This window comes from Numida meleagris, chromosome 4, assembly GCF_002078875.1.
Source record: "Numida meleagris isolate 19003 breed g44 Domestic line chromosome 4, NumMel1.0, whole genome shotgun sequence".
In the NCBI taxonomy this organism is placed as follows: Eukaryota; Metazoa; Chordata; class Aves; order Galliformes; family Numididae; genus Numida; species Numida meleagris.
Genome location: NC_034412.1, coordinates 16,752,074 through 16,778,085, shown reverse-complemented (window position 1 = coordinate 16,778,085; position 26,012 = coordinate 16,752,074). Strand labels below are relative to the sequence as shown.

The 26,012-nt window shown below is 40.4% G+C and overlaps 1 protein-coding gene across 4 annotated transcripts in view; it reads left to right on the top strand.

Annotated features, from left to right (window-relative positions):
- FARSB (phenylalanyl-tRNA synthetase beta subunit) overlaps positions 1 to 25,530 on the top strand; it is a 35,383-nt gene extending 9,853 nt beyond the window's left edge. Inside the window, exons 13-18 of one of the 4 annotated variants that reach the window (XM_021394605.1) lie at positions 420 to 500; positions 2,673 to 2,765; positions 4,795 to 4,912; positions 11,370 to 11,522; positions 24,396 to 24,516; positions 25,263 to 25,530. In XM_021394605.1, coding sequence (XP_021250280.1) covers positions 420 to 500; positions 2,673 to 2,765; positions 4,795 to 4,912; positions 11,370 to 11,522; positions 24,396 to 24,516; positions 25,263 to 25,293 — 597 coding nt within the window. In that variant the 3' untranslated portion in view covers positions 25,294 to 25,530. Of the gene's footprint in view, positions 1 to 419; positions 501 to 2,672; positions 2,766 to 4,794; positions 4,913 to 11,369; positions 11,523 to 18,497; positions 18,567 to 24,395; positions 24,517 to 25,262 lie in introns of all 4 variants that reach the window. The other 3 variants (XM_021394603.1, XM_021394602.1, XM_021394604.1) reach the window with 3 other exon arrangements.

Sequence of the window (26,012 nt, the reverse complement as noted above, 5' to 3'; positions counted from 1 at the left end):
GATTGCCCCTTCAAATAAATGCTCTGTTGTCAGTAAACGACTAGTGCTTGCCAGAAGGGCTTTGGGGAAAACAGAACCTAGGAATTAAATATTTTGACATGCTTTGCCTTGAGAAGTACTTACCATGGATGGGATACAAAACAGATGCCCCACTGATTTGAATAAGTCCAAGACCAGTGGTTGCTGGTACTTGAAAAAAGACAGGGTTTAAGCAGGGAGCCCGTATTAAATCTCTAATTGGGAGATTCATTTCCTCGGGCAAACCTAAAGGCAACCGGCTGATACTTTCAAAAAAAATTTAAGCACACGAAGTACCTCCCTAGTGAGTTCTCTGTAACACAGCAGGCAGAATCACCTCAGGAAAGAATAGAAAAGCATTTTCAGATCGAAGTTGAAAAGTGTGTTTTGTTTCATTTTAGCTTCCACTCAATAAGCTCACAGAACTTCTGAGACTGGACTTGGCAGCTGCTGGATTCACTGAGGCACTCACTTTTGCCCTGGTATACTATATTGCTTGCTTTCGTATTTTCTTAGTTGCATGTTGGAACAGCAGTGAAGCCGGAACTGCAGAGGATGGTTTGAGACTATTCCCTTGTATAAATGTTCCCGTATTATCTGTTACTGTTTGGGCATGTAATTGTTTGCTAATGCTTTGGAATTATAGTGTAATATTTTGTGAGTTTCTAGGTCAGATAAATTGAATGAGTCACTACTGATGTGGCACGCAGTTCTAAGTACAGAGGCAAAAATAGTACTGATGTACTGTTCTCGTTTAACTTGATAGTATGAAATTCTGAGACAAGTCTTTAGAAACTTCCATCACCAGATTCAAAATTCATCATTGTTTGATAATCTGAAAGATATCATCAAAATTTAGTGATTTCTGGTGGATATTGCTGCACTTCAGAGATCACACTGTTTCTATTTGCCTCTTCCCAATATTGTCACCTGCCCGTGATTGTATCAGATACCAAGTCAACATGTAATTCAGAGAGTTTATTTTAAGAATCCCTGTAAAAGACTTATGATGCAGGCTAAGGGTTCACAGATGAGGTTTTGATAACATACTCATTAAGATACGGTGACACAGGCTCCCCAAACGCTTGCATGGGGTTCAGGTATTGCAACCGAAGTTGGTAATCCAAGCAGATTAAATAAAATAAGCACCCAGACATTTTATAGAGCTTCATCTGCAAGCTTTGGAGTTAACTCTAAAGCCTGAAAATATATATTTCAGTTTTAATGTTCTGCTGTTTGTTAGATGTTGCTCATTTAGGGAGAAAAAGGATAATATCTAGTATTACTTCCTGCAGTGCTAGTATTTGACATATAACAAGTTCAAACTTTTGTAGGCTCTTATGCACTAAGTTATATAATTCCTTTCTTTTATTTCAGCACTGAATAGTTAGGATGCTTAAAAACATTGACTATGTTGTATCACGACAATGGAGAAGCTTAACTGCCGCAGCAGAATTTTGAACAATCAAACAGTGTATCATTTTATCACATTAAATTTTTGGTGACTGGGTCACCAACACTTCATTAAAACATCCATGTGAGGCCTATGACAAATAGCATTTATGCTACAACATGGTGTAGCCCAGCACTATATGGCAAGCACTGCTTATATATTTATGCATGTAATCCTGTTTGTGCTCTGAACCCTAAATTATCGCCCGTACGGAGTAGCAGTGCTTTCTGTGAGGACCTCTGATTTAGCCAAAATGCATTTAGTTACGTCACAGTAACGTACTGTTTAGATACACGTGAAAACTTGAACATAGTTTTCTCCTCCTAAGGCCAACATTAATTCATTTTTTTTTTTTATTTCAATAATCTACTTTTTTCAGATGGTATCATCTGCTCACTTTCCTCACATTTGGTCTGTCAGCACACTTCGGAGCACTGCCAGAGCAAAGGAAGCACTTGGGAGACTGCAATACTATCAAATCGCCAAATCCTAGCTTGCGATTGGTTTCTTCATACATTAATTAAACAGTAAATTCTGGAAATCTGTAGTGTGGATCTTACCAGTAGCATCTGTTGCTGTACGTGCACAGGCATCATCTGAGCCTGATAATGTGCACATCTATTGCTTGCTTGAAAGTACACCTTGAGAGTAACAGCTTTAGAAAGATTACACATTTAAAAAAAAAAAAGTGAGAAATGAGAATCTTACGCAGCTGTGAAAGTTGAAGGCTTGGCCATATCCTGTTTTGGCTTTTTTTAGATAGTACTTTATTTTCCTTAAGTAGCCCCCGAGGCATTGTTTTCTTTTGAAGAAAGCTTGAATGCCATTCCTTTGACAGTTTTTTTTTTTTTAGAACTATTTTCAGGATAAGATTTTATTCACTGCAAGTCAGAGGGCAGAACCTGAGCCTCTGCTTTTGAACAGACGACAGCCATCTCTGACAGAAGCTTAAACAAACACTTTTTTTTTAAACTACGTTTATTTTGCTTAGTAATTAACATTTGTAGATAAACCAGTTTGCCTACGTTGTCTTAAAGCTCAAGCTTAATTTGTATCAAAAGAGGGTGTTGTACATGAGGGCCTCTGACCTACTGCTATGCTTGTATTGTCCATTCTTGTTACCAAGTTTCATCATTGGTTCACTGTCTCATTTAACTACTTGACTTTTTTTTTTTTTCTTTTTGCTGTCTCTTCCTCCCAGTGTTCTATGGAAGACATTGCAGATAAACTTGGCATGGATGTCTCTGCTACAAATGCAGTGCACATAGCAAACCCCAAAACTGCAGAATTTCAGGTGAGGTAACTTAATTCAGGTCAAATTTGTCATACAATTTATGTATAAAGAGGAAAGAAAGACGCTAATAGGAAATAATATTTATAACCTATAAAGCTACTTTTTACTGCAGTAAAGAGAGTGTGTTTACATGCTATATTTGCTAACAGTGATTTTCTGCTACTCCTTGACTGAGAAAGACCTTATTCAGTGTGAAACTCTATTAGCTTTTCAAGGAAGCAAAATACTATATTCAGTATGATGACATCTGGCAAAATTGAGCTGTGTTATTACAGAAGATCCCACCTAGATTTTTTGATGAACTCCTTTGTTTAGAAAAGCTAGTTAGTAATAATGGAGATATTAGACCAGGCAATTTTTAAACTATAAGTTATGAATGGAAAAGATGTTTTAAAAAATATTAACTATTATTGCTCTTTTTTACTGGAAATGTACATTAGATTTTCCTTCTACAGCTTGTAAGTTTCTGTTTTGTGGGTTGATTTTTTTTTTTGAAGATGCTTTCTTTAGCTTGTAGGGATGGTGACTTAACATTATGAGATCTATAAAATAAATTGAAAAAAATTCAGAGTCATATTTTTATGTCTAACCTAAGAAATACAAAGGGAAACACCTCATAGAAAGACTCAGAAAAATTTCAGTAGTCTGGAGTATTAATTTTGTGTGATTCCACCACCCCTTCCCCTCAAAGATTCACATAAGTCTGATTTCTCTGAGGATCTGAAATGCCGAAGTCTTTTCTCTATTGGTGCAAATATTCTGCTTATCTGAGATTCAGGAGAATAATTTTGGGGTAACTTCATGTATTTTCTGTTCACTACCACAACTAAACATTTACATAAGAAACCGTTGTATGGTATTTGGACTATTATTCCCTGTTTGTGTGTATTATTTGGCAGGGTAATTACAACTGGCCAATATAGGACATACCACAAACATAAAAGATACTGAGCATGAACAAAATCAGGAAAGTGTCAGCCCCACTAGCCCAGTACAGTTCCAGGTTCCTGTTCTTCAGAGAATGCAGGCCTTTGCCATAGGAGTGCTGCTAGGTAGTTATACTATTGGCTGAATATTCCTTGTGGCAAAATAGCCTCCATCTTCTAGAAGTCTATAGGCCTCCATGCAAATTAGGAAGAATTACTCTCTGTGATGCTGTATGCAGTTTCAGCTTTAAATGTTAACTGTGGTGGGATTCCTAGACTGGCTTTTTCCCATCCCGCCCAGGATGGATCTGCCATCACAACAAGGACAAGATGATGCCATAGGCCCTCTTCCTGAGTGGGCACCTTGAAGTCTTTCCTGGTTTGTTAAGAAGAGAGGAACAATTAGGAATGCTGCATGATGAGAAGTTACTATGGCTGAGTACATGATAACTTCTCACCAGCAGTCAAGTAGTATTCAGTCACTTCCATCTTTTTCACAATAGTTTTAGTAGCCTTCTGTGCTCTCCATTCAAGTACTTCCACAGAAAATACAGAATGTAACTTTAAAAACAATAATATGCCTCCTCCCTAGTACTTTGCATATGTTGTTTACATATTTCAGGTCCTCCATGGCTGCAGTATGAACATATTCATCTTGCTTATATTCTACCTGTGTCACTGTTTAATATTAGGAAGCATCAAGATAATATTTCAAAAAGCATTTAATATTTCCAAAATAAAAATTAGTATTTACCTTTTGCATAAACAGGATTAAATTGTAAGGGTTTGTTTTGGTTTTTCATTCTTTGTGTATGGTTTTTCCTCCCTGTACTGCAGGTCTGGCATCTGTGAGATGTTATCTGTTCTAAGCTTGTATATATTCTTTCAGACAATACCATAAGAAGAACATGCAAAAAAACCCCACCTTTTTAGGTTTAATTATTCTAAAACAAAGACATTCAAGCATAAGAGATTAATACAGTATTTGCCACCCTGTTACTTTCAAATTCTTGTTAGAAATGAGCAAACCAAAACATTAAGAAGATGTACAGTTAGCTATTTTGGAATGTATTTCACTTGCAGCATCCGTGTTTGTCCTGCAGGTGGCACGTACAACCCTCCTTCCTGGGCTGCTGAAAACCATAGCTGCTAACCGGAAGATGCCCTTGCCTTTGAAACTCTTTGAGATTTCTGACATTGTAGTAAAAGATCCTACTAAAGGTAAGAGAAGGTTCCTCAGCATTTGTAACTTAAAAGGTTATTAAAAATTTCCTCTTTGAAAGGACTGCAGATCCTGATTAATTTCAGAAATTATTTGAGTAACTGGTTAAGGCTACAGTTGTACGAGTTTGGGAAAAATAGGCATTTCCACTGGAATGAAAAAATATGAAAATAGACCCAACTTTTTAAAGAAGTGGAATGACCTCAAGAACTGCAGTGCAGTCAGCATGACATGAACCTCAGGTAAGTTCAAGATGGAAGCAGTGAGTACATCTTCACCACTGACTGGTGCAACAGCTGAAGGAAAAGAGCTGAGCTTGATTTGCCATTACAGCTACAGTTCCAAAACTTCATAGCTGTACTGCATCTTCACTAGTGTGAAAAACATCAGCAAACATCAGCAGTGCTGTTTACACCATTTATTGGTCATAGGGTACACACGGTGCAGCTGCCGGAGGATTTAGCATCCAAATTTCAAGAGAGCTGCTCCAGCTGCTAGCCCTGAGCATGACTCAAGGACAGTGGTGAATACAGGGAATAAGTGCAAGGCTGTTTTGCAGCAAAAAAAAAAAAAAAAATGGAGCCTACTCTAAATTGCTTATATTGATGCACTCACTTTGACTAGCTCTTACTTCAGTGCTCTTTTGTATTTGTATTGGAGGCATAACTGATGAGACAAACTCCCTACTGGTAATGTTTTCAGGAGGCACAAACCTTGGAGACTAGTCAACACTGAAGGCACATTGCTATTACAGTTCTGAAGCCTGCTTCAATGGCTGCAGTCTTCAAGATGTACAGCATTGTCAACTAAAAAGCAGTACATCTCCACTCAGCGAAGGGCAAGCTATACTTGCAGACTGATTCTAATCTGGAGAGCTGTAACTCAGAAAAACTTGGGAATCATTGCAATTAGATAATTTAGTACGAATCCCTTTTCCATCACCTCAGAACAGTATTACTTGTTTTTGTTTCCCACAACTCTTCTGGAATACTGATACCCAATACAAAGAATTAGACTTACAGTGCATATAGGAGATAAAGAACAGAGCAAGTCTACATATAATTAAACAAAAAGCCCAACAGCCTAAGATTTGCCCACTCACCTATAAAAAGATTTTCCATATCTTTCCTTTCATCCAACTATGCTAAGAAAGCTTGGCTGCCTTTGAATTGCTCTGTAAGGTTAATTGCTGTACATGAGCAGCAACAGTTCACTTTTCAGAAGTTTCATTGAAAGCCTTCTTGTGTGATGTGATATCTGTGCACTGATTTCACTGTACAGTCTCAAAATTTCAGATTAACTTATTTATCTGGAAAATATACTAAAAAGATTTTTTTAAAAGAAATATACCAATTCATTTCTTTTTATAGGGTATATTAGTGGAAAAAAAAACCGTGCAGGTACAACTTCTGGGAGTATGTGCTTATATGACAAGTTACAACTCAGGATTGAGTTTTACTTCTTGGAAAAGGCTGGCATGACCTTAAGTTCAGCAGCAGAAGTGCTTTTGTTGTTTCCTTATCTTGTTTCAGATTTTAATGGTTGTGTTTAAGGTATTTGGGATCCGCAAAACAAAGGTTTATATAAGGCATAAACGAAACGGCAAACGAATTGCTTTGGTGATGAACTTAATTTGTAGATTACTGTTTTAAAGGAGAAACAGCAGCCTTGCCAAGCTAAGTAAGCAATTTTAGCAGAGCATGTTGATTTATTTTTAAATCAAATACAAACAGTTTGGTGGTGCAGCTCATTCCTTGCCGAGCATGAAGTTAGCTACAGCACAGAAACTTGGTACAGATGGCAGAATAGCATTAGCAGTCTTCAGAACCAAGAGTGGGCTATTTATCTCAGAATAAGGAGCATATTTATCCCAGCTTTATGAAATTTGCAAGTTAAATTGATTACTTTTATTTTGTGTACGTTAATTATAGCTCTTGAAAGTTTCATATATTTGGGTAGCTGCTTCACAGCTTTAGAGAGGCTGATTTTGTAGTGTACTTCATTTTGATGGGAATCATTGCAGCAGATGAAAGAGAAATACTTTTTAGGCAGCAGTTTTGTAGCCCAGGCTCTTGGGCACCAATATCTGACCAATATCTGAAATTTAGTGTTGCATTGAGAATAACTGCTGTCCTTCTCAAACTCACTTCTAAAATTAAGTTTGTGTCATAAATGGTTTGAAAGGGAAGGAGAGAAAGAAATAACGGTTAACTGTAAACACTGAAAAGTGTGGGATTGCCCTCTCACATATGGAATGAGATTTCCTGCAGAAGGCTTATGTCAGACTGACTAATTTAATTTTATTATTTCACGATTCTGGCATGCAGAATTTCCAATTAATAATGTAAGAAGCATGAGTCAAGAGTACTGACGTTAACTGTATTCGAAACGGCATCTTGCGGTCATTCATGTGTGAACAAACCAAGCTTTTGAACACACTGGTTTTCAATAAAATACCTACTTACACAGCACTTACGCTTACCGAGGTGAACAGAACATATTTCTCTTCAGACATATCTGGCAGAAAGTCTTGACATATTAAATTGGCAAAACGTGCCAGATTTGATATTGCTAAATGGAACCAAACATGAGCAGAAATGTTTCTTCTCAAGGCAAGAGAAATGTGCTGACTTTGAGTATGTTACACAGCATTTGTAGAGCTGTAACTCTAGTAAAGTAGTTACACCAGTTCAGCATGTAAATCATCACCTTGCACCACTACACCTAACCTAGAATACCCTTTCCTCTCCTACCACAGGAAGAGAAATGAATCCATCAAAAAAAAAAAAATCACCTCTGGCTGGTGATCTTGTAGAGTCTGGCAAGCTCTTGGCAGTATGTACAGCTGATGCTATATTTCAGAGCATTTTTCCTATCTCAGTCTGGGAATGTTAATTACATACAGAAATTATGCATATCACAGCCTCACAAAAACCCAAGTTCATATGAGCAGGTGCCCCCTTCCAGATCAACGTGTTTTCCTGAAGCATCCCTAATTTGGAAGAGGGCAGTGTACAACACAGCTCTTCCTTCCTCTGTGCTCTTTTGGCGCATGTACTCCTGACCAGCTGCCCATCCTTTGGGTTGTTTTTCAGTAGGACCTCCAGGAAGTGCTTTGAAGTCTCAGAAATATATATGTGTAATTTAGGTTGACATACTTGGCAGGCTGATTTAAAAAATAGAATTGCTTCATGGCATGACACAAGAGATCTCTTAAGTGAGTTATAAAGAACTGAAGCATTTCTAACAGCCGCCAGCCTTTGCACACAGTTCTTAATACTCCTCCTGTCATCTGTAGTGAATGCAATTCTTGTGCCATAGCGTAACTCTAAAGAAATAAGTTTTGTAATGCAGCTTTTTGGAACGCTTCAAAATATATCCTTTACTGAAGATCTTAACAATTTTCTTGAAATCAGGAGGCATAAGATTTACTGCATATTTCTTTAAGATGATTTAGTTAAGAATAGTGATCTGAAGACCATTGACTCTCAGTAGTAATGAAATAAAATACAGATAGGTGCACAAATTCTGCTAGCATAGTAAGAGAAAAATGAACTCATCCTACTGAATGCCTAGCCCAGAAAGCTTGATTTCCTAGCAACAAATAAAGTCTTGTGGAAAAGGGAGAACATTTTCTTCTTTTCTGCTGCACAGTACAACATCAAAATAGATTAAGCTGCCATTCATGACTGTGCATTACTGTCTGGCATCTCATTTGAGTTGGGAAACAGAGACATAATAATATAACTGAGTGGCCAGTGTGCTCAGAGAACAGAAATCAGATGTTGCATTTATTGATATTTTCTCTGTAACCTTTACTCTTCTTATAGCATTTTTTAATTAAGTCTTCAGAACTGAATTCTCCGTTGTTTAATACTGCAAATTATCATTATGACGCTAAAAGGTTACTGCCATAGAAGATCAGCAGCAGAACTGACAAGAAAACTTCTGGCTGTATTGCCAAGCTGCTGCTCTAGGAGTTCTGAATGACTTTTGGCTCAAAAGGCTGCTCTTATCTTTTGCGTAGGCTCTTGCTCCACTGTTTCATGTTCCTTTAAATCCTTGTCTGTCTAGCCACTTGGTAAACATTTTCCTGTTTAGTTCTTGATAGATTTCTGTTATTAAATGGTCAGTTGGACCAAATAAGCAAGACATAGATGTACTAAGTGTCTGATTTCTGATGTGGTTGATAGCAGTTTAGGAAACTGCCAGTGAACACTCAAGTTTCTGCTTGTGATTAAGCGTACTGTAGCTCAAAGATCAGCTATGGTGGATCAGACCTGAGGCTCACTTAGCCTAATATTCTGTCTGTAACCATAGCTAGAAGTGTTTGTCAAGGGAAAAGCACAAGATTAGGTAAGTATATATAATACTTCCCATTCTCCAGTCATTTGTACCTCAGGGGCTTACTGATTCAGACGTGATTCTTTGGATTCAGTAGCACATAATAGATTTCTCCCTATGAGCATTCCCTGCTTAACTAGGGGATGTCTGAAAATCCCTACTCCTCATATTGTAGGAAGCTTGGCCCCTGCTGGTTTTTGCATCCTCTAATGCTTCTATTGCATGCAGCAGTGAACAATTAATCCCAGTAGAAAAGAACTATCTCAAGGCCTGCAGTACTGACATACTCAGCGCTGGTACTTAATCCAGAGCTGCATGGCAGTACAACTCAGGCCGCAGGTGCAGCTGTAACTGCTGCAAAGTCACCAACCACATAGGGATCCTAAATCACACTATGGGTAGCCTGTAGCACAGCACCTTTTCTTCTGGGAACACAAAGTCCAGCTGACATGCTTTGTGATCCAAAGTCCTGACCACTGCCCACTCTGCACAAATTTGACTGCATAATGAGCATCATTCACCCTGGAATATGCTGGGTTTCATCTGCATTTCTTTTGGCTGATTTCTAGGTAAGAAATAGGAAAGCCCTACTCATGCAGTGTCATGTCAGGTGGTGCAGCCCTGCCTTAACTTGCAGACCCAGATGGAGGTGTTCTTGTTTCTCCTTTATTCCTTCACTACCAAATAAGTTCTTATTCTTTTCCCCTCAAGCATTACAAGCAGGCAGAAATCTGAAGGAGTTCCATTCCATTTTTTTTCTAAGGGAATACAATGGCAGTCAGTTAAATCCATTCATCCCCTATATCTAACCACCATTAAGTGAAAGAGATGAGAATGTCCATCTAGATACGAGCAAGTCCACAGATCCCAAAGGACTTTCAGGAATGGGAAGAAATCTATGCATGAAAATCTGGCTTACTTCTTACACTGTGCCAATACTGCAGAATAGTGCAGTGCAGAAGGAGATCAGCTGATGACATGCAGTCCATGCTATGTGCATATAAACTGTACCTTTGACTACCTTTATATGGAAGGTAGTTTCAAGGTTTATGAATTTCCAGAGAAAAAAGATAATCATAAAGAGTTCCTCCTCTGGTTTGAGAAAGTTTTTCCCCTGTATACCCCAACTTTCTGAACGCTTGCAGTTCAACTTCAAGAAGGCAAAGACCTGAAGGCAATAAATTAATTCACTAAATTAATAAGTCTTTTGAATTTTACTGCAACTGAATTGGCAGCTGTGACCATCAGCTTGTTATCCTGTTCCTAGATTGTTCCTCTCAAAAAGTGAAAACCTTGAAGTCTGCAATGAGTAAAGCTAAGTAGGCTGCAGCAGACCTAGAGAGTATAAAGCAATCATGTAGCTTGAAGGTACAAGCATAACATTGTACAGCAGCGTAATAGTTTTTAAAGTATAAAAAATAAAAATGTTTCAATAAGTGAAATAAATAATGTAAGAAAGTTTACGGTGGGCTGAAGATAAGGTGTTGAGTAAGGGAACTGTCCAGAGGGGAACAGACTTGCGTCAGTCTCAGCTTCTTGAGAAACAGCACGTTTTTCATAGTCACTTGGCTTCAGGGATGTCCAAGATGATCATGAAAGCAGTTGTGATTTGGAAACTTGTGTAAATTTAGATCTTTCCATAGATTACCAGGTTAATATTAGCCATTTCATGTTGTAGGCCAGTTATTTTACATGGGTAAACTGCAACTGACTTTCATCATTATCTAATTTTCCAAGCAGTGCCACACTTTTCTGACACTTACTGAGTATTTGCATTTTGGCTAGTCTGTTTTTAATCTTTAGCACTTAGCTGTATGCTCAGTACTTGTCATAGTGTAGATTTTTTTTTTTTATACTTAACAACCCTATTTGCTGCACAAGACATAAGGTACCTTAAATCTCCATTTCTGACTGTTTGACTTAGTGGGTTAAGGAAATCCCATCATTTCCTCAAATTAGGGTAGGTGCAGCAGAGGCCATTTTGCATACTCATTCCTCCTTTCAACTACAAGTACCCCCAGTGTAATAGCAGGGAAAAAAACTGCTGCAAAAGGCAAGGCTGAAAGCATGATGAAGCCTGCCAGATAATGTCATTACTTCCTTCTTTTTCAGATGTGGGTGCAAAAAACTACAGGCGTTTATGTGCCATTTATTACAACAAGAGCCCTGGGTTTGAGATTATCCACGGTTTGCTGGACAGGGTCATGCAACTTCTGGAAGTACCACCAAATGAAGAGAATGGATATACAATCAAGGCAACTGAAGGTAAGGAAGACACAAGTACAGTGTACCGCAGAGGTTGTTTTGGAGCTCAGATGTTCCCCTACGATCTGAGCTGAACTTTCTGTTGTTGCTAGCAGTACGCAGAATGAATACCTTTATTATACATGCTGCCACATCACAGTGTAATTTTGAGAAGGGATGAACTGCATTCACTGATAGCAAAACAGGATTGGTGTCTTTCTGTGATTTATTCTTACTATAAACAATGAGTTGGCAGCTTTTTAAAGAAAGTCATAGTAAATTGTAAGCTATGAGCTTCATAGACTTTTTATGATGAATTAACCTAATTATTAGGTGAGTAGGAATTCACAAAATGGATGAGTATGCTACATACCCACTACATTCTCTTCAGCTAACAGTGACTGGAAAAGACAACTTCTTACGCCTGCTCTTTTTAGTTTATAGCTTTATCTATATAATTTATTTATATATGCCTCTTACTTGTATATTCATATGAAGCTATGCACTTGATTTATCTTTTATTCAAAGACCTGCTGTCTTTGAGACCGAGCCTTTCAGACTGCTTAAACAAGCAGTTGTATAACAGCCCTCTTCATTCTCCGTACAGGGTCAGCTGCACATGAATTAAAAATAACATCCTTAAGTGCCAAACCTCCCGTGTATGTGCATTTGTTTGCAAGAGATAAAGAAAGCAGACTGACTTTATTGTAGGAGTAGAAGTCGATGCAAGAGAACAAGCAACAGCAATTAATCTATCCATTTAACTTAAACAACAGCATAGTAATTACACTACAGAAAAGCAAGACTGTAGAGATGGTGACTGTGATTTTACTTAACCACGTATTGGTGCTCAGTGGTATGAAATAATGGCATAAATTGGCTCAGCTTGAAGAAATGCTTCCATTCTGCACTTACTGAAACCAGTGGCACCAATATAAGATCCCCAACAGCCTGAAAAGCTCACCTATTTGTGTACTGTAATGCCAAGTTACTAGACAACTCCTTGTTCCAGTGTGCTACCAGAAACACCAGACATCACACCTCAATCAAGTGGTGTCCTAGCCCATTTTTAATGCGCACTTTTGTCATACAGCAATGATTTTTTTCCCCAGCCCTGCCTCTCCCCTCCCATTTTTTTCCACAATGTAGTTTGCTCAGTATTATTTCGGCAGACATTCAAAGGGATTGCTAATTAATATTGTTAATATGATTCCTGAGTTGACCAGAGGGCTGTTTAAAGACTTGTAGTTCATGTTCTAATGCTACATGGTACAGAACTGGTAACAGCAAAGCCTATTTGGGAGGATTTAGAAGAAATCAAGGAGCTGAGTACTCAGGTGACATTGATGTGGCAGTCAAACCTGTTACATTCCATCTTGTTTTTGAATACGCATATGAAGTTTGCTTTAGAAAAGTATTTGCAAACATTTTGTAGTCTATGCTATAGCATTTCAGTAACACATGACTGTCTGAGGAACTGGAATGAGATCAACAAATAATCATAACACAGTGAAGTAGTAATTTCTAGATTCTAGTGCTGATTGTTATCCTTGATGTTGTGGATTTGCAATATCCTTTAAAAAAAAAACCCTGCATTGCCATGGCGTTACTCTACAGCGTATGTAGTGTGAAGGATGGGTAATGCCTTGCCTTATGCAATATAGTACAAGCAGTATGTGGCTCTTTGCTATAGAGTAAAAGTGCCTGCTACTTTGTTTCAGCAGTGATTCATAAACTCTCCTGGGATGACATGTAGATCCTTTGCAGTTCTCCTGACATTGGAATTTAACCTCAATAACAGTGCAGATGGCTGATACTCTTAGTGCCAAGTGAATGCAGTGTCACTGCACCAACTTATTTAAAAGGTACTGACTGCAGAGATAATTCAGTCAAAGTAGCCTAGAGAGGTTTGCATGGTTTTGTTTTTAACTTGCTTTGCAATCTGTGGGTTAAGCACGTGTGAGAGAAAGTGTCAGCAGATGATGGAGTAAGGTCAATTGCTGAGTGAAAGAAAGATATCCTATAACATCTTAAGAGACTGCAGCATCCTGAAATAATTCAGAAAGAGCAGTGCTAGTTACTTCGGAGGTTTTAAATCAGGACATAACACGTGGCATGGCTGTTTTGATGCATCTTTATGGAGCATGCTTTTTTATTGCCTCTGCCAAATTAAAATTTGTACACTGAGAAATGGATTTATCCTACGAGACTGATTCTGACTTAAAAAGATTCCAGATACTTCTTCTGTACGCAGTCTTAAGCAGAACTTGAGACTAGTATTGAACACAAGATGAAGGTAGGGCTTTAGACTGTTCTTCATTCCCAGTATAACTGCTTAAAATGGCTCTAATTATTGGAAAAGCAACGCTGGGACAATCCTTGTTTTATATGAGCACCACAGAACAAATAGAGGAGATGTACTGGGCACATGTTTGCCTCCTTTCCAAATTCACTTTGGAAAATGAAACGCCCCCGCTATATTCTTCTTTGGTCCATATGTGCAAATCATAGTTATTTAAGCTCCTTCTGTTCTACCAGGACCTAAGTGTCCTGTGACTTGACCTGAAGGTCAGAGCCTTTCTTCCTTCATAGCAACACCTGTGGAAAAAGTGCAGATGCTAGAAAATATGGGTGAAATCGTGATGTTCCCCTCGCCTTTGCACTACAGTTCGGTGTAATCTGAGCTAGATAATAAGTGGAAAAGAGATGTTTAAACCAGCCTTAAGGAAGGGAGGGTTCTAAGTGGCTGAATTCAATTTCAGTATACGTACATTTGGCACTCAGTGATTTTCAGTTTCTTAGACTTACTGAAGAAACTTTTTTCCTTTATTACTACATATAGAAGCTTATGAAGTTTTAAAGACAGAATTCTGAAATGCTGCCCATTGTTTTAAACTACACAGAATGGACTTTCTGAATTCCATGATCACTGACCTAGAAAAGATTTTAATTTTTGTTTTAAAACAGCCTAGTCATCCATAATTGAACAGAATGAGTATAGTTACTGCTTCTCTCCTCACATTTTCCTGTGCTCCATAATACAATCTCCTTATATAAAGCTATCTCAAAATTTTAGCCAATACTATACCATAAGATGTGTGGATCAATTTTTTTAAATAATAAAAATATGAGTAGAAAGAGCCAATAAATTTAGTGGAATTGGTGGTTTTTTTTTTTCCATCATTTTAATTCATTTCACTTCCTTTGAAATGAAAACTAGTGCCTTCAGATAAATACATTGGAAGTTATTCTTAATTTCAAGCTTTTATCAGTGCAGAAACAGGTAAGTTTTCTGCAACATTTCAGTAATCCTGTGTCCTAGATGACTATTTTCTTCCAGAAGCCAGGACCATGATCACAGAAGGTGTTCCTTGTGGGATTTGGTTCCATAGTAAAGTTTTACTTAAGATAAAAAAACAGTTTGTGCATATTAAATACTGATGGTAGATTGTCTTTCACAATACTCAAAGGTGTGGTGTAAGGTACAATTATTCTGTTACCTTATAAATTAGGGACGGTCATTCTAAATATGAAGGAAAAAGGCCCTATTTTTGCAGTACCTCCTGAGAGTCTCCTGTACCTTGCAAATGTAAATGAATTGAGCACAGCCTGTTTGAAAATGGAGTATAATACCCGTGCTTTATGGAAGTGAAGCGACTTGAGATGTTCACAGAAAGTATAAATGCTAAACCTGTGCATAAAGACTGCTTCACTGCCTGTCGCACCGCCTTCCACGACCATAGGTATCTGATGAAGTAATAGCACTTGTTCACATGAAAACAAGCAGTTCCTGGATAGCGTGAGCTTTCAGCATCATCTCCTTTATTTGTTCTTGTATGTTTCAGCTCAAGCTTTGGATTTTTTTATTTATTTTTAGATAAATTTGCATGCCATTCATTCTGTTAGGGCAGTCTGCAGCTTAATAAGGCTGGGAAGTCAGCCAGTTTGTGTTCACCATAAATGTCTGCTTAATAAATGCATACTTGAATGCCTACTACGTCTTGCTTCCTTTAGTATTGACAGTTGTCTTAAAAAAAATGCTCCCCTTTATTTTTACAGCCCTTAATTAAATGAAAGGTGTGGTAAAGTGTAGAAAATTTTAATGCCACAGTAAATCATAGTAATAACTTCTCATTTAATGAGGTTTAGCTGTGAAATTAGAGGTGTAATAGTTATTTCCATAACTAAGAACATCATTTTACTTTTAAAATAATAATTATGCAACAGATCAGAGTCTAAATCTCCATTTAAAGTTAATCTCAATTCACAGGACAAAAGAAGGAAAGTCTGGGACTAATTCTGAGTTACATATGTAGCACTGAGCCCTTGCATCTCTCTCTGGTGGTCAGTTTGAACTGGGAGATTGTACTGCACACAGAGGTTTAGTACCCGTGCTGAACTTGGCATTATTAATACCTGTTCTGGTTTTATTAATTCAAGCTCAATTACTCTCAGTGGCAGTCCTGGCTTTTCAGTTTCCTGTCCTGGCAGCTATTGCATCATCCACAAGTGTCAGTAATTATGTATTTACTCATAGATTAATAAAGGAAATGTGCAGATCTTACTGCAAAGCCTCGAGCATAATTTGTGACACATTCATTTAATGGCCGTTCAAAAACAGATACCTTTATAGGTGCTACTGGATCCTTGTAATTGTATTTATCTACCAAATTTTAGTTTGAAAGACTAGAATCAGATTTGTGTGACAACATCCATTTTCCATTAAAAAAAAATATCAGCTGCTAATTGACCATATCCAAGTCCTCCGAATTTCAGATTTGCTGATTCCCAAATCATGTTTTTCTCACCCCAGGATCGGTGTCAGATCACTAGTTTCTGGTTTTGTAGATCATCCACCTGGAAATACTGGCAATGCATGAATGTTTTTCTCATACTACAGAATTGCCAGTACTGCTATCAGGCAGGGGAAAAGTGTGTTATTGTAACACATTATGGGACAGTAAGAGGTTTGACAGTCTTGGACTTCTCTGTCTTTTAAGCTCTCATTACCAAGCTGTGTTTGACAGATGGTTTTCCCTCCACACATGAAATAAAATATCCAGTAAGAACAAAGAAAATACATGTTTCTCAAAGTCAGAAAGTTATTTCATATGAGAAATACCTTCAACTTGCCTCACTTAGAAGTATATTTCCTGTGGTATAATAGCAGGAGGAAAAAAAAAAGTCTACAGAAACATTTTGGAGAGGGCTGTCAGGTCAGCTTGCAAGGAGACAGACTATGTTCTGGTACCATCCTCTTTCCCCTAGTACAAATTAATAGAGATTACAATGCTTTTTTTCCCCCCTCCATTTTGTTCTGACAGAGTAGGGATGCTCCCAGCAGTAGTAATGCTCCTCCTAACGGTTAGACTTCTCATTTTCTACCAGTCTCCATCAGCTCACAGACCCACCTAAAACACCAGCCTTTGTGTTTGAGCTGAAGGTGCCCATTTCTCCTCCCTAATGTTTAGTCTTTGCTCTTCTGCTCTTCCTGTACTGAAGAGGCTTCTTCATAGTTACGTTCTGCTGCTCCCCACCCAAATCAGCAAGGGCAACTATATTTTTTTTATCCCATATCTTAGCGAGTGTAAGATTAAAATCTTCCTTGCATCAAGAGTTTTTGAAGTCTGGCACAGCTTAGATTATATAATACAGAATTAGGTCATTTTTATATTCCTTTCTTGGATTTTGAAATACAGAATGATTTCTTCGTCACAAACTGTTTTCAATGTAGCTGTTGCAAAGCCCTCTATATAAAAGATGATTCATCCAACCTCGTAAGCAGAAATAGCAGCAAATTGCATCTCTCCTTTTGCAGCAAGTAGGGGCAGTGCCAGTGATGTCAGCACGGCTGCAGTGCTAGTTCCCCGCTGTCTGGTGCCCTGCTGCAGCATCGTGCCCCGCTGTGACAGAGGCGGGCTGCATGCTCAGTTGATCTCATTTTTGCTACAACACTAGTGCTGTGATTGGTGAACTTGCAGCCCTAGTAGTCACCAAATACATTAGACTTTGTTTTTAAAGTATTTCTAGTTTTATTTATTCCCATTGTCATAGGCTTAGGTTTGTTGTTTGTTTTTTCTTGTGATGGTGGGGCTTTTTGTTTTCCTTGTTTAGTAGTTTTTGAAGCTGAGGGCTTATTTTAAGATCCAGTTACGGCCTTTTCCCCACATATGCATCTGCTTTAATAAAGATAGAGAGTAATGCTGCTGGCTGACTGCAATGTAACTGATTTTGAGGGGTGCGTCAGCCCAAAGCACAGCAGTTGAATGCCACATCAAGTGTGCAAGTCATCAGTTGTCACCAAGGCCATGCACAGATGCTGTGTTGGCACATCTTGATACTGCTGTGAGGTTGTAGCTAAGCAGGTCTCTGATTTTTGTGATGTGGAGGCAAAGCAACAGCACTTCAAATTTAATATTACATACATGTCTCACAATTATGTATGCAATACAGCTTTAACCAGGAGTTTGTAAGGTTTTCGCTTCAAACTTCTACATCAGTGTGAATACACAATCTTAAGATTAGTGATTCTTGTGCCTATGATAGAGGAATTGACTTGACCAAGACTTGAGAAGCCTCAGTTGCTAGCACTGACAGTTACACTGAGTGCTGAGATTCATAGCTTAATTGTGTACTATTCTGTGGTAATTTTAGGTATTTGCTGAACAGCATGAGACCTGGTAGCCGTGAAAGCATAGCATCATAGAATCACCAAGGTTGGAAAAGGCCTTCAAGATCTAGTCCAATCATCCACCTACTACCAATACTTCCCAGCTAAACCACATTCCTTAGTACAACATCTGAATGTTTCTTGAACACCTCCCGGGACAGTGACTCAACCACCTCCCTATCTCAGCAAGTGGCGTCAGGTCACTAGGAAGGGAGGATGGCTCGATCAAGGGTGTGAAATGCATACACCTCATGCAAACTAGATATGACATGCTAAAGCAGAACTGCAGACTGACAGTGCTGATTCTTGTTGTTCTCTACCAAAAGCAGAGCCAGAAGCTGAGACCTACTGGCTTCCTGTGCAACATGGAGTACACTATACCGCTACCATGAAGAGTATGGTTTGTTTCATTTTATTTCTGAGGAATACTGATGTGAAAGGTGAATTATTTTTAGATATATAAAAAGAGACAAAAAGTGTCCTGAACAGAGAAATTAGCTGTGATGCAATATCAGCTAAGGCGTGGGGCTTTTAGACAGGACAAACTCACATTTCAGATACATCTGGATTTCAGAACTGGCCTAAAAACAAAGCTTGGCTATGTAATGATTCACCTGAAGTCTAGCTAAAAGCCAGTGTAGAATTGTTGTTTCTCAGAGCTGCCGCATGAATGCAGATTGACTGAGCTTGATGCACAAATAGTCAATTCTAGAAAAATAGACAAATTCAATAGAATTATTTTTCTAGGTTTTCTGCTCAGGGCAACTTTTTCCTGTACAGATTATTGAAGTAGTCATACTGGTACTTCAGCATTGCATACATGAAATCCTATTACCTGGATTGGTGACCCAGGATGTCTGGTTTCCTTAGCCTCAGCCTCCACCCAAATACTGCCTTCCATTAGGAAAGCCAGGAACACCGTGATGTGATGTTACCCACATACTCTTAAGTTATTTTGACAGTATGGTAATCCTGGAAACAATACAGAAGATTAAAAAGGAGCTCTAAACCTGTTACATTCTTGGATCACACCTGGACATCCAGTAACACCCTCTGTTACTGCTCTTGGGAAGCCCTATAGCAAGAGTGAAAAATAAAGCTGTAGTCTGAAGCCTGTGCCAGTCACTGTTGAAGGCAAAGGAGAGGAAGAGACCACCAGTTGCACCAGTCCCCTGGTTAGCACTGCAGCAATTTCTTAACGCAGCTGTAACAGTTGAGCCTGGGCCTCAGCAGTGTTATGATTTCTCCACACTTTTTACAGTAAGAAGTTTGTTGCAGGCATTATAAAAGTAACTAACATCTAGCAGCCTACCAGAGAAATATTTACAACAGAGGATATTTTGTGCTTTTAACTTTAGGCAAATCAGAATAGAGGACATTGTTTCAAATACATGTATTAAAAGTTTGTATTAGTTGAACAGTATCACTGATCCCTAAATTATCTTAAATACAATTCTGTAATAGAATATATTATAGGAGAAGTCTCACACAGTCTAAGACAGAGGAGTTCTTTTGCCTTATACCCTCCTTGAGGTTAAAAAAAAAAAAATCAGTAAAAATACAGCCACAGACCCCATTTGTAGCATGAAAACAGGATTAGTTCACTAACCACTGCAAATTTGTGGGTGATTCTCCATATTCCCCAGCCTGCTGTCATTACACTTAGGTAGAATTTCAAGTGTGGAAATTGGTATGGTATGGGCTTCAATCAGGAGTTGCAAGCCAGGAAACTAAACTTAATAATTAACAGCCCATTGATCCCAAGTATGTTTTTCTGGACATGAGAGTATATGATCAAAGAGCTGCTGACAGTACACAACTTAAAAGAGCTATTGGTCTCATTGTGTTCCAAAAATCATGCAGGATTTGATCCCTCTGATTTTTAAGAAGTACCTTAAGATAATCATCACATGACAAGATGCAGTGTTGAGGTAGCTGCAGTTTTGGAGGTCTTTGCATAAGATTTTGGGAACCCAACTGCAATGCATACATGAAGAAGTGATGGCCTTTTAAAAACGTTGCCTGGGCTGATGCATGCCATGACTTTGTACTTGAGTGCATCTGCTGGAAAAGGGAATCAGTAGGGAACATGAAGAACCTGATCCTAAAAAGGAAAAGCCACCACTACCCTCCAAACTAAATTCCATGCAGTATAGCAAAGGTAAAATACTTCAGCAAATGAGCCAGGGTGAGATAGTCACCCAGCTGCCCTCTCACCAAGGGGATGGGGAATTAAGATGAAAGACTTCAGAGGCCACATGAGCTCCTCTCTATTACCTTCTTAAGCTTCAGCTTCCGATGTTCCTTCAAATTATAGGAGCAAACGAGTAGGTTCGAAGGCTTAGCACAACTGTAGGCCTCTAATACTGCTTTAATCTCATTCTTTTTGAAAAGGAGGGAGAGTAAACCACAGAAAAGAAACTGTGCAAGGTGTTTGACAACAAAGAGTGCAGGGAACTCAGAGCATTTTGAGGGTCAATTAGCCAGAAAATGTGCTAAAGACTACATGCTCTATTGGATTACTGGCCAAAGAATTACCCCAAAGCAATCAGAATGCCCCTGTTGCCTGAATACAGAAAGGTAATTACAGATTTTTGAGAACAAGCTACAGAAGCTATAATTAAAGGTGTTATTTCTACATCACTGAACATTAGAAATTAAATTTTTACTCGCAGCCACGAGAAGTAGCTTTTGTCTTTCACTTCCATGTAATATATCAGCATAAACCATGACTGGCTTTGGCATCTCTTCTTCAGGAATGCATATTGTGTTTCACCCCACCCCTTCTGGCAGCTACCAATTATAACGTTGACATATTAAAAGGTGGATTTCCATTGTCAGACCTTCTGACTTCCTCTGACATTGTGCAAGTCTCCATCAGTGAGGACAGTACGATCCCCAGCTGGATTTCAGGGTGAAGCTCTTGCAGAGCTATTCATGCATGGAGCAGACAGGATTATATCAGAATAGTGATAGATTTGTCATCACTGAAGTGGATGGCATAGTAAATGGCAGTTTTTAAATGAGTTTTGGCTCTCAGAGCACTTGATGGCACAAGAAATGGGACCTACAGGAGCAGGCATTGGGTGTGATTGCACCAGGCACAAAGGCAGCCAACTCCTAGCATGCTCAGTGATGCGTTCAGATGTCCTGCAGCAACTCCTTGAGCAGCCAAAGCCTTTCTCAGGAAGGCCATGCTTTTCACAACCAGATGGTTCTCAACAACACTGCGTATGCAGCTAGGACAACACACGCTCAACATCAACTTCCAAACCCCACTCAAAGTTTTAGGTCAGTGCTGTTAACTTCCCTGGGAAGGCACCCTTTTCAATTGCTTTTAGCATTAAGGCTTCATTAAAACTTAAGAGTAGGCTCCAGCTTGTGGCCTGGCATATTCCAAACAAAATAGTCATGCCTTTTTTGCTGACTCCTCATACATGTAAAGCAGCATAAGCACTTATCTTTCACACAGCCTTGGCTGTCCGAGACTTTATACCTTACTTTGAGAGCTGACACAGTGGTCCAGCCCACAACACACACCCATAAGCTTCCTCAGAGTCTGAGACACCATTACCATTTTCTTAGGACCACAAGAAGCACACAAAGCAAGAAACATACCTGTTATTTTGGAGCACCTGCAGGCTGCTGTTGCTGTGGGCTGGGAGGCCCTGCTGCAGCTCCAGCCATCCTGCCTGAGGAGAGCCTCCTTCTCCTCTTCTAGTCCTGGTTGGTGCTTTGCTCAAATCACATCCCAGCTACACAATACCTTTTTCCCTTTTTCTGCTTGCATTTGTTTATGTTTCTTCTTAATCTTCCTTTATAGGCTCCCCTTTCAACACCTGTTGTTTGTTATCTGAAATTGGCTCCTTACTGTAGCAGCCTGGCAGAGCTGCGTGGGCCAGCACAGTGCCAGGTGTGAGCCCACCTCCCTCACCTGCTGCCTGTGGGGCTGAGAGAGAGCTGCTCACATAAGGAACCCTCGGGCCCCCATCTGCTCATGCAGCCCAGAGGCCATTCTGGCAAGCAGGAAGATACTCTGAGGGATTCCGTAGTGCAGCCAATTATTGCAATAATAGTTTCATTATTAACCAGAGTTCATAAACTGTCTGTGAAACTATTCCTCAGCTCATGTTTCTCTGGTGCAGGAGCCAAGTGTTAGCCAGACAGATGGGATCCTAAAGCTTTTAACGGGTTCTTCCCTTTGTATTTGCTGATTGTCTGACCTCTTCCAGTCGCAGAGTAATGGTGCGTGTCTGCAGAGCACCACGTGCACTGTGGGTTGTCCCGTGAAGCAGTGAACCCTTTAGGGTTAGCACAGCTAGAAATGGAGAGGTGGTCTGAAGGTCCTGTTCCATGCACTTTGTGGAGTAGATTTTTTCCTGTAGATATTAATGAGAATTTTACATCTTTGCTGCAAGAAATCTCAAAGCAATTAGCATCGTGGTCATTGACCAGCACTGGCTGGAGCACGTGGAGCTGCAGATATGGAGAGAATGTGATGGAGAACCACCACCTCCGTTCTGTGGTTGGAAGCCTTAGTGGCTTCTGTTTGCTCGTGTTATGTTTTATGAAGTTATGCTGTAAGCTTATGGTAAGAAGGAACACATTTTGTCACTGTTCAGCTTCTAGCTGATTCAGCACTTCACTTCATGACATAATCATTAAGCAGTTTCCTAGTTCCGATGCAATGCAGTGAATTGCCAATGGCTTTCAGCATGTATGACAAATGCACTGGTTGGTCAGGTAGCAGGTGCCCCATCCCATCTGTGCTCTGCTAACTGGAAGGCTGACTGCTGCCCATGCCCTTTCCTGGGCCTGAAATACAGAATTGTTTCACTCTATGGGAAACAGCACGGATCTTGGGAACGGTGTGCAGCTTGGTGCTCTCCTGACCCCGCTGACCACAAGGTTACACTCAGAGCTGAACTGGCCTCTGGGAAACCTGTGGCCCAGTGGCAGCTCACTGGGTGCTACAGGTGAGAGTGTAGGGATGGGAGCTGGTTTTGCAACACTTGATTAGTGCAGTATTGTGTTAGACCCCATTCAGATGCCTGAAGTTTAAAATCGGTTGAGTCGCATGATAGAATTGAGACTGGATATGTGAGCAGATCGAGTAACTCTCCCGAGGCTGCGCTGAGCTCAGCTCAGACAACTCAGACTCTCAGTTTTTTAATTAACCCTATTGCCAAAGCTTTTATTTGTTTGCTTTTTCCCCCTAATTTTATAGTGGCATGCCAGCATTATTACCGTGTGTTCAGTTCTTGCTGTTGTGCCAGGGTAAGCTTACACAGGCGTTTCTGAAAGAACGTCACTGTGCTGCTCACATCCTTGGTACAATACCGGCTTTATTCGCAGAGAGGAAAGCCTTTACCACTAACTGCAAGGGTACTTTATTTTTAGGCTGTGTTTTCACCCACAATCTGCAGAGTGATCTGTATGTACGCCGTTTGTTTCTTTTCCAAATGCGTTTCGTTGAGTTTTATTTTAACGCTGGTGTTGCAGTGCGGTGGTGGGAAGTGCCTGTTTGGGCAGAGCCACGTGTGGCTGAGAGCCGGGGTCAGATAATGGCGCAGTGTGTGCCCAGGGCGGGCGGCTGGGCCGTGCTCAGGGCTGAGGTCGGAACAAATCATTTAAAATACACTGGGCCAGAATATTTTTAATAACAACCCTTACTTCGCGTTATTGTGATACAAACAAAGCCGAAGTGCCTGGGGCTGCTGTGTTCCCCTGCTGGTCTGCCTGAATGTGGGAGAACTGCAGCCATCCTCTTGGTTCCTCCCAGGGGCCAGTAGTGGGCGGTGAGGCCCTGGCACTGCTGCCCGGAGCAGCTGTGGGTGCCCCATCCTGAGTGGTGCTTGAGGCTGGGCTGGATGGAGCCCTGGGTGGCCTGGGGGCAGCCAGCCCATGGCAGGGGTTGGAACTGAGTGGGCTTTAAGGTCCATTCCGACCCAGCCATTCTGTGAGCCTGTGACTCTTCGTAATGTTCCTGAGGTTTGAGTTTAATTTTGGCCCTTTTTTTAATTTGGCACTGCAGGGACGCACCCCAGCTGTAGCATCGCAGCCTCCTCATTCCCACCCACTGACTCTTCTCATAGAAAACACTTTGTTGAATTTCAGAATATTGAGAAAAAGACACAGGACAAGGGAAGAGGGCAGTGGAGGCGCTGCTCTCTGGTGCTCATTTCCTAGTGGAAGTCCAGAAGCGAGCCCGTCCCTCTCTGCAGGGTGCTTCCATAGGAGCGTGGTGCAGGAGCTTTGTACAGGAGGAGCTGCAGAGTCCAGCACCGTGTTTTGTCCTCTCCCTCCCTCCCTGAGCTCCCTGTGCTGCCTGCAGCGCTGCTGGTGGTGAGTCCTGCGCTGTGCTCCAACATCCAACCCTCACCTCCTTCTCTGGGTTACAGTTACTGAAGGAAGGAATAAACAGCAACAAAATACACAAGCTTCATGTTTCAGCTTAAACGACAGAAGCCATCCTTTCAGGTTTAATGCAATGCTGATTGATGCTGAAGCATCCCAGCACTCGGATCATGCTGGAACTGACCACAGGAGGAGCTGGGAGGGGATCTTCCAATGTGACGGAAGCTCCAAATGTACATTCCATCATTCTCCCCTAGGGAAGGCCACGTGTTACCTCCTCATCTTTCAGATAAGGAATGCAGCTCGTGCCTAGTTATGTGAGGTGTACTCAGGTGTGATGTGCTGTCAACCCATAGGTGCCAGCGAGCTCCATTTCCTTAAACAGAGTCGGGTGGGAAACATTCAGGTGTTCAGTAGTACCCAAAGCCTGAAGGCCCATTTCACTGTCCCTCCAACTTCAGTTATCTGTGCTTATTCCTGTTAAAGGAGTAACTCAGTCAAAATAACTGAGTGCAAATTTACCCACACTTTGGGCTTCACGTTTTATTTTTAACTCAAAGTGTGTCCTCGTTTGCTATCAATCATGGCAACTGCTAATGCAGAAAGTGAGAGCCTATTCTTAGCATCTCAGCACACAGAGCTGCCTAATACTGAGTGCTTTGTTCCCCGTGGTAAATGCCTATTGACTTCCTTGGCCCAGAGAAATATTGATTTTTCTCTCGCGTTCTTCACAGGCTCCGCTTTCTTCCCTGGGCGCTGCGCTGAGATCTTTGTCAGAGGTCAGAGCGTGGGGAAGCTGGGAGTGCTGCACCCCGATGTCATCACCAAGTTCGAGCTCACCATGCCCTGCTCTGCCCTGGAGATCAACATTGAGCCCTTCGTGTGATGAGGGGCCTCACACACAGATGCCCACTCCCACGTGCTGCACTGTCTGCTCCTCTTTCTCTGTAGGCAACATCCGCTTCTGCTTTTATGTTTCAATAAACTACAAAAACAGTCTGATTCCGTGGGTAGATCTGTTTCTTAGGGTGCAGGATGGAGCAGCAGTGAGACTGTGCCGTCAGTATTTGCAGAGGGGTGAAAAAGCCAAGCTGGGGAACAGCCCACTGTTATACAAGAGAAACGTAATGGCAGAGCACGTGATTCGTTTTCAAAATCAGAAATGTTCCGCAGACGCAGCTTCATACTGTAACTGATTACGGCTGCGTAACAGGAATCTCATTCTTTTCTTATTGCATGAAATAAGATAATTGATTAAAGCAAATGCTGAGTGAATGTGAGCAGAACGAAGGAATTGAGCTTTTCTTCTGTACGGTTGTCATGTGCTCATCAGTGACTGGGGGAGGAAAACAAACTTATTTCATGAAAACCAGAGATACCTTGTAAGCAAGATGTGTGTAATATCTGCTGCCCCACTCCAGACATCACTGCCAATTCTTTATCGTTCTAAATTCAGAATGGGGGTGGGTGGAATTACATTTTTC